The sequence below is a fragment of the Apis dorsata genome, unplaced genomic scaffold (assembly GCF_000469605.1).
Source record: "Apis dorsata unplaced genomic scaffold, Apis dorsata 1.3 scaffold_58, whole genome shotgun sequence".
NCBI classification, from domain to species: Eukaryota; Metazoa; Arthropoda; class Insecta; order Hymenoptera; family Apidae; genus Apis; species Apis dorsata.
The window spans coordinates 91,428-100,351 of NW_006263358.1; the positions used below are offsets into that span (position 1 = coordinate 91,428).

An 8,924-nucleotide genomic window follows, 5' to 3' on the forward strand; every position below is an offset into this window, starting at 1 on the left:
AAGTAGAGTTGGCCCGTTATCGAGACGTTTGGCCTGCAGTCTGATATCGCTCGAAATGAAAATCATTCTTTTTGAAAGAGTGTACATCGCGATACTTTCCCCGAGCATAAAAATGAAATCGGGAAGAAGATTGCTCAGTCTTGTCACGATACGTTTTGTAATTCTAATAGCCGGAATTTCTAAACCATTTTATTTCGACTGATTCGGTCTGCCAAGTGGAGCGGCTTGTTTAAAGATGATGCCGATTTCTTGCATCATTTTATTGGCCTAATTCCAGTCGATTTGTATTCATATTTGGGAAACATCGTCTGCTTGTGTAACTTTTTTACAAACCTTCGTAGAGTGAATACCAAAAGTACCAATCTCTTGATTTTTTATCCAATTAATAGAGACCATCCATACGAGCACGATAATGATTACTGCGTTTGATGTTGTAGAATCTTATATAATTTCACTTGATAAATCCATCAACACGTTTGTGGAAATTCTCATTGCATTATCTGATTATGTCGGTTTCCGAGAAACGTTCGATAAAAATATTCCAGACAGCAATAATAATTTTTCTCGTTTCGATAGATAAAGCGATATTTTATAAAAATATAAACGATAATCTCACACACTGTTTAGTTGTAATTAAGAAACTATCGTAATAATTAAGAAATAATTGACACTTAATCTATTTTATATATCATTTAGATAAACTAACACTTAAGTTACGAGCATAAAATCATATATTTCATACATAATAATTTTTATAGAATCATATGTGGAAATAGATGATATAAAAATAGACGTATCGATACGTGATTTTTAAGACGTTATCAATGATACGTCTAATAAATCATAGATATGTTATATCACTATTACGTAGTGTAATATGTATTTTTTTTTCTCATTTATAAACATTCAAATATTATTTCTAAATTATTTTATTGAACAACAATGAATAACGTGTAAAAATAACAATATTAATCGAATGATCCCATAATCTCATCGCAGTACCTTAAAATGGATTGAATAAAAATAGCAGAATGAGTAAGAAAATTTTAAATGAAAATAAATAATTCGTTGATAAATAACATCTTATCTCTGTACATGTAATTTTATCGAGGATCAATACGATTTCCGGAGTAAACAAAATTGTATTTTGTATATTAAAATCAACAAGATCGGTGAAAAAGAAAAGGAGTGGAAGACTAATAAAGAATTTCTTTTTTTTTTTTTCAATATCGATAAAACAGGTAATGAATCACTTGTAATCAGAATATATCAGGATTATCATTAAAAGTAATAGGTTTTAAAAATCAAAATTACGTAAACAATTTTTTTCTTCGAGAAAAAACATAATAAAATTTCGTTGAATCGATGTATGAAAAGTCAAGCGAGATCCAATGTTTAATTACTAATTATTTTACCATGTTTTTGGAAAATCCACCTGAAAATGTAATATATCATTTTAATTAAGATACTTTATAATTTTCCCTTCTTAAATTAAAAAAATTTTTCTTTCTTAAAAAAAAAGAAAGAAAAATAAATCTAGACTAAGAGATTTCTCCAAAATTTGTTTCGCAAAAATATTTCTATTTACCTCATTTTACGGTACTTGCTTCGATAGGGCTTCGAAAGGTATGCTCGTCATCATCGTGAGCATTTCTGTATATTTGGCAAAGGCTTTTTTTTGCAATTCTTCACCCAACCATCCCACGCCTTGAACCCTTCCAAACTTTGAATCTTCTTAGCGCACACGATATCGTCTCTGATATCGTCGTTCGCGAAATCCTCGCAACGTTTTCTGCAAATGCCTCCACTATGTCCCCTGGAACACCATTTGGCGCTGTTAATTTGGAAGATCCCGTAACTATAACTGGAGGCCGTCTTCGGCCCGGTTATCAAATTCGTGTTCAATCCACTCTCGCTCTGCATCAAACAGATCCAACTGCTGATATCGCTCCTTGAGATTCTAGCTTGTTGGAGCTGTTGCACGATTTCGCATTCCGTCAGAATTTTGGCTATAACCTGGCTATCGACCAGAACGACGAGGAATAGCGATATCAGCCACGGTTTCATCTTCTTGTTCGTTTGTTCCTCGACGCCGACCCGTTATCGATCTATAATAAGATCGAACGATATTTCGACGCGAAACACTATCGCGTGCTACTGTATGCACCGTGACGAGGATTCGTCGTAAGTGATAGACACGGCTTGCCTCGCTTGTTATGTTATACTCGATCGAACTATGTATGCAATCGCATCGCAATTGCACGATAAATTGTAATTTTCTAATTGTCGTCCTCTCAAACGGAACGAAACGAAACGTTCGACAATGAATGCCTTTGTTTTTCTACACATTTTTATTTTCGCCGGTTATTCCTCGGTGAATACGTTTAATTAACTTGAAATTGATTTGAATTGTACCTTTCAACACGTTCAAGACAGAATTATCCATCGGTAAGAGGCATGCAATATTTTTATGTTCGTCTATACGACTTGTTAGATTAGTTATTGCCCTCTAAAGTCTTTCAAACTGACACGAGAGGTTAATTATTCAAGATAATATTAGCTTCGAAAGTATCTAATCGTTGGGCTATAACAAACATCGATAGATAGTTTCGCGAACTTTGTTGTCGCTATGAACATTTTAATATTATCATAAAAATGATATTAAGAAGAGTCGATAAGAGTTGAGTAACCAGTGAAATTGTAAACATTCAACATTGATTTCGTAAAATAATATTTTAAGTTTACAAGAATTGGGAAAATAATAGATATGTAAAAACGCATTATATTTTCATTTGTATTGAACAATTAATTATCGAATAATGGCGGTATATACCAATACGAACAATCATCTTACATCATAGTGTTTACATTCGATAATAACGATACCCGATAATTCAATATGATCGACAACAACCACACAACGTCAAGTCTTATTGCGTCAAATCCCATAATATTTCCAGCCATCGTTTTCGTCGTTTGCAATTTCCAATATTCGGCAATGGCTTGTTTTTGCATTTCTTCATCCAACCATCCCACGCTTTGAACCCTTCCATAGCCTGAATCTTCTTGGCGCATTCGATATCGTCTCTGATATCGTCGTCCGCGAAATCTTCGCAACGTTTGTTACATTTTCCTCCACTGTGCCCCCTGGAACACCATTTCGCGCTGTTGATCTGGAAGATTCCGAAACTATAGCTCGAGGCTGTTTTTGGACCAGTGATCAACCGTGTGTTCATTCCGCTCTCGCTCTGCATCAAGCAGACCCAGTTGCTGATATAGGTTCTCGGGATTTGAGCTTTTTGAAGCTCTTGCACAGCTTCGCATTGAGTCAGAATCCTCGCCTCCACGTGGTTGTCGACCAGAACAGCCAGAACGGACAGAATTAAGATCAGTTTGATCATCTTTCCTTTCCTTTGAGATTAATCGTTATTATTGATCGAACCAGGGTCGAATGATGTTCCAATTTTATCTCATGCAATTGTACCGTAATAAAGATTCGCACTTAAATATCACGCGACTTACTTCGCCGTTTGTGTCATACTGTGTGTCGTACAAACCATGCACGACGTCATTGAGCTTGACTGATAAATTATAATTTCCTAGGCACTGCGTGGCCGGAAATAATGTCTGTTGTCTCGTGTCTTTGTTCTTTTATAGGTAATTTGGCGCCACTCGTCTTCGAGACAGGTTGACTCGATAAATTTCCAATCAATTTGATCTTTTTCTTGATGATAAATTGGTTTTTTACTCGTTACTTGTTTTAAAACTTTTTTTATGACAGTGATTGAGAAGTGCTGATAAGATTGAACATGGATTACGAATAATTGTTATTTTTTGTAATATTCGAGCTTCTAATTTCTGCTTCTATAATTAACTAATTTACAAAAATTAAAAGGAAACAATGCCTTTAATTTTTTATAGCTTTAATAATAGAAATTGCAAACGAGTTATATGTATATAGAATAGTCTAATTATAACAATCTAGTAAGATTAAAAAATTTTTTTTATATATAGATGAATTGTACTCGAAGAGTAATCAAAGAGTAATCGAAGAGGAAGATAAAGCGAATCTTATTTACATCTCTATGATATAAAGCGTTATCGATCAAAACAGATTATAACGAAATACGAAGTTAATTGAAAAGATGAGATAATATTTATTCAAGAGATTGAATGTCTTTTGAAAATTGTACAAACAAATAGTTCTAAAATGAGGAATTAACCATTTTCTAAAGAGGATATTTATCAGGAAACGAGGAACTAGTTATATTGGGAAAAGATTCACAAGATATCGGTTAATTGCTATCTTCAACTAACGAGAAAATTTCATCACGATCCTTAAAAAGACCTTGAGCGGAACCTTATAAGTTGAAGATACTTTCTAACCGAGGAAAAATATGGGTAGCGTCTGAGATATTTTCCTCGGGGAATGGAAATGTAGGATCGAATAAAGAGAAAAGGAAATTTCGAAGCGATAAATTGATAATATATAGAAGAACAATTTATATTTTCAAACTTCTTTTTTTTTTTTTTCAATAAGGTAATAACAAAATTGACGTAACAAAAATTATTTAATAAAGAAATTTTATTTCGATAAAACGTCGAAGCGATCTTAACGAATTGTATAAATGATTATGCAAGTAACAAAACTCGCATTGCTAGAAATTGTACGATACTGTTTGCGGTGTAGATAAAGAAATAAAATAAAATAGGCAGTATACGTAAAATTCACAAATTAAAGTTTATACACAAGGCACAATAATATCACATTTACTTACAAAATTTGTTCGATAACGTAACGCTACGTTTTTTTTAGGAGTATTGGCATCTTAAATTGTTTTAAGTTATTTAGTCACGAAATTATTCACTTTCGTGCGGAACTAATAACAACTTTTTATAAATTCTTCGCTTTTTTTTTTTTAATATTATAATACAAATAAATTTATTATGATGGAATATATAGTATTGATTTATAAAAAAAAATACTAGTATACTCTTCCGAGCTTAAATGAAAAATATTCAGCGTAATAAACTAATAGCAACCAAAAAAGCGATACATCACATTTATAACGTAAATAATGCCAAGATTTAATAGTTGATATATACAAAATATCAATGTGTCATGAAATTTTTTTTTCTTTTTTCCTCGATCCTCATCAATATTCTGTATATCATTAATAATTTCTAATATTTAAAGTATATATTTATACATAAAAAGATAAACGATGATCAAAGTATTCGATACTTCTTTCGTTAAATATATCTTCGTTATTTTATTAAAGTTTACAAGATCTGTTTTATCGACACAACACACAGTTCAACTTGATCATTATGATAATCTTATTAGAGGAAAAACTTTGGTGAATTCGCGATCGGCATTAAATATTCAATGTACGTTTCAGTCCGTTAATTACACCGTGTATATACAAAATATTCTATCTACGAAATGTTCCGACATCGCATGATTAGAATCATGATTTTCTATCTTATCGACCGAGATAAGGTAGTTATTTTAAAGATCGTTCATTCAACCCGCTGTACGCGTTAAATTAGCCCGTCTGGCTTTGGCATATTGTAATATTTCCGGATTTTCGTAAATCATTTGGGCCAGTGTCTCTGTTCCAGCCAAGGTGTCAGCCTTGGTTCCCATACACATGGACCATTGCGTCTCTGACAGATCTTTACTGCACTCAACATCGTGATAAACGTGAACCAAATCTTTGTCAGCCGCTCTAAAGATCTTGATACTCGACTTGATTACTTTTTCGTAGAAATCTACGTCCTCCTTGCCCCATCCTTGAATGGACAGATTGAAACCGCCCACGTCTTTGTAATCCTGTTTGTACAAAGAGACAATACCGAATCCAAATTGCCTCCAATATCCCGCCATTTCGTTTACGGCGAACGTGTCTGGACTTTTGGTGTCTCCATAAACGATCTTTGGATCATATTGACTGAATACCACCGGGAAATATATTTGTCTACCTAAAAGAGTATTGACGCGAATTCTGTAGAGAGCCGACTCGGTAAATGCTATATCGACGTCGATGAAGAGCATTAAATCGTTGTTCTTCAATCTCGATACACCGTGATTAAGAGCCTTGGCTCTGGAAAATGTACCAGAAATAGGAATAATATCAATACTGGCGCTACGATACTTATATTTCAATCGTTCCACCAAATCTATCGTTCGATTGAACGAGTTTTCCGTTCCATGATGATAGAGCATGACCAACAGCGCAGTCCTCTCTCCACTCGTTAGACAGATTTCTTCGTAATTTTGCAGGAACCTTCGAAAAATCTCGTATCTTCCGGATAATGGTAGAATAAAATGAATGATCTTATCCTTGACCGGATCCACTTCCTCGAAGTTGAAATTCAAATTTAAGAAACCACCGCGGAATATATTTTGCAAAGACTTGTCACTTTCTCGATTTTTTTGCGTCTCGTCAACTTCCATCCCGTCCACCGTTTCTCGTATTTCCACTCCTTGAAAAAGAAAGAAAGAAAAAAAACAATATTTTTCAATGTCGCTGTCTCATTCGTTTCGCTTTTTATTTCATCAATGTTTTCTAAAAGCAAAGAAAATTTCTCAGGCTTCTAGTAGGCTACCTGTAAAATGCTGATGAAGATACACGTGCCTCCTAACAGGTAGCGTAACCTTTCTACCTCTGTACTTTCGATACACGAGAAGAAGATCCAGTATCGTGTCAGCGCCGTAGGAATCTACTCTTCTGTACCCGTAAAGAGTCGACCTTTCCTCCACTACTCGACCACGCTGTCGTGAACAGGCATTTATGGAAGCCATCACTTCTCTCGTAATGTCCTCCAAACCTTCTTTTATGTCACTGTGAATTCTTCTTCTGGGATTCGAATCCCCCAAGCTGTACTCGGATCTCGACAAGAAATCCCAAGGAATTACTTCGTCGCTTGTCGTCGGTTTGAACGAACGAAGTCCTGCCGAAACACCTGAAAGAAAAATATTATGTAATAAAAAATGCAACGAAAAGCGACAGATTCCTTTTTTTTTCTCTCTCTCTCTCTCTTGTAAAAATTTATACCGATAATTATGCGGAATAATAAGATTATTCGTCGTATCGTGTATCATAAAATAATTTATCTCTCGAATCCATCGATATATTTAAAATCGTATTATTATGTAAAATTTATGCGTACTCGTGAATTAGGCGTGAATACAAAGCGCAGAAGAGATGAAAATTAGTAGAGTCACGATCGAAGTGCCGATCGTTCCGTGTGATGGGCTCAAACGAATCGTGTCGTGGCTCGCATCTGCTCCGCCACGTATGCCCGACGATCAATTCGCATGGGCTAATCGGTCTAAATGGCTCTATTAATAACGCACATCCAGGGAAACGCGATTGTTCTTGAAATCAATGATTCACGCTCGCCTCGTCAAATATTCCGTAGCTTCGAAAAGCACGCGCGAGATTTCGAGGATCGAGTTTATCTCAATGACGAAATCGTTTAACCCACCCACCCATTCCCCGTGTTAATTTTACGACCTCGAAATTCTTGGCAAATATAACCCATTTACCCAATATTTCGGTGTCACCGGGATACAGTTTCGAATATGGTTTGACTGGAAACAGCGGGACACGATCGGCTATCTCGTAATTCTTCAGATTCTCCACGCTGATCCCCAATTGCTTCGCCATGGTGTAGATATCCCTGTGAAGATTGAGTCTCTCTTGTTGCAGATCTTGAATCTTAAGCCCCTGGAAAAAACGAAAGAGAGGAAAAGCTTTTTGCAAACTGAAGGCAAGAGGAAACGATTACGAGGTAACATTAGCCCGATACCAACCCTCATGTAATTGTGCAATCTGTACATGTGCGGCGGATTTTTAACAGGATGCAACGTAATAGCACGGTGAACTTCTTTTTTCTTCAAATTTCCGGTGAACGCTTGCGCCCCGGAACTGTTGTGATATAGGATAGACTGCATCTGCAAAAGCGAAAGCATCCAGTAAATTGTTCCAGCTGTTTTAATTAAGATTAAAACGACGGAAACGACAGATGACGTGTCGTCGTGTCCCGTTTACTACTTCGATATCACGAAGATATCGAGATCCGCGTGTAATAAGCGATAATATCTTCAAAAAATTCGAATATTTTTAGAGAATATTTTCAGGCTTAGAGATTCTAAAATATTGTAAACTTCCTGCCGGTTCACTGGTCTCATAATAAATATTAGCGCGTATACGAAACCGCATCTCTACTCGAGGAGCAAGTGTTAATCAAGCTGTGAGACTGGGTGTGGTAGTATCTTATTACAAGGAATTATTCTACTGTTACATCTCTTGAATTAACTTGGCCATATTCTAACATCATTTATTTCAACGTTCCTACAAATTTTATCCGGTCAAAAAAGTTTGAAATTGAAATATGGAATTCTAAAAAAGAGAGAGAGAGAAAGAGAACGTTACAACAATCTGATACTCAAATCGTAAATCTGTCGTCATGACAGTAATGCGCCTCGATCAATCAATAGATTGACATAGAAACAGTATAAAAACATGTACGACAAACATGTAGTTATTGCATGTCGTAAGAATGGCTATTAAGTGTTTCGACCTTACGGCGAGCATGAAGACGGGAACGTATAGGCTGTCAGTAGGTTATTAGGCTACGATTTAGTTCGTATCTAACTATTAACATCCTCCATCTCACCATTTTACCTTTCGAGTGAAATGTCGTTCAAGTCCCAAATTTATCCTCGAATCAATATTTTCAGATTTCGAGGAATATATTCTCGACCAATCATTTCCAATGTATTTTCCCTATCCATTCGAACTTTTGAATCCAAGCATAAAAGAAAAGGAAAAAGAGATCTATCTCTCTGTTTCTTTGTCTTCCTTTCTCTTTTTTTTCTTTTTTTTTTTTTTTTTTTTTTTTTTTTTTTTTTT

At 35.1% G+C, this 8,924-nt stretch overlaps 3 protein-coding genes across 5 annotated transcripts in view; all 3 read right to left on the reverse strand.

Moving 5' to 3' along the window:
• Positions 1 to 1,549: 1,549 nt before the first annotated feature.
• LOC102675258 (lysozyme c-1-like) lies at positions 1,550 to 2,240 on the reverse strand. The gene has a single exon (XM_031515179.1). The coding sequence runs from the start codon at positions 2,065 to 2,067 to the stop codon at positions 1,639 to 1,641; it is 429 nt and encodes a 142-aa protein (XP_031371039.1). The 5' UTR covers positions 2,068 to 2,240; the 3' UTR covers positions 1,550 to 1,638.
• Positions 2,241 to 2,774: 534 nt separating this feature from the next.
• Positions 2,775 to 3,638, reverse strand: LOC116186805 (lysozyme-like). The gene has a single exon (XM_031515178.1). It carries the CDS (start codon positions 3,399 to 3,401, stop codon positions 2,931 to 2,933), a length of 471 nt encoding a protein of 156 aa, XP_031371038.1. The 5' UTR covers positions 3,402 to 3,638; the 3' UTR covers positions 2,775 to 2,930.
• Positions 3,639 to 4,567: 929 nt separating this feature from the next.
• The window catches only part of LOC102671563 (chondroitin sulfate synthase 1), a 10,182-nt gene continuing 5,825 nt past the window's right edge, over positions 4,568 to 8,924 (reverse strand). For 2 of the 3 annotated variants that reach the window (XM_006609531.2, XM_006609533.2), the window contains 4 exons: positions 7,823 to 7,963; positions 7,556 to 7,736; positions 6,613 to 6,969; positions 4,573 to 6,489 (listed from right to left, as the gene is read on the reverse strand). In XM_006609531.2, coding sequence (XP_006609594.1) covers positions 5,528 to 6,489; positions 6,613 to 6,969; positions 7,556 to 7,736; positions 7,823 to 7,963 — 1,641 coding nt within the window. In that variant the 3' untranslated portion in view covers positions 4,573 to 5,527. Of the gene's footprint in view, positions 6,490 to 6,612; positions 6,970 to 7,555; positions 7,737 to 7,822; positions 7,964 to 8,924 lie in introns of all 3 variants that reach the window. The other variant, XM_031515173.1, reaches the window with a different exon arrangement.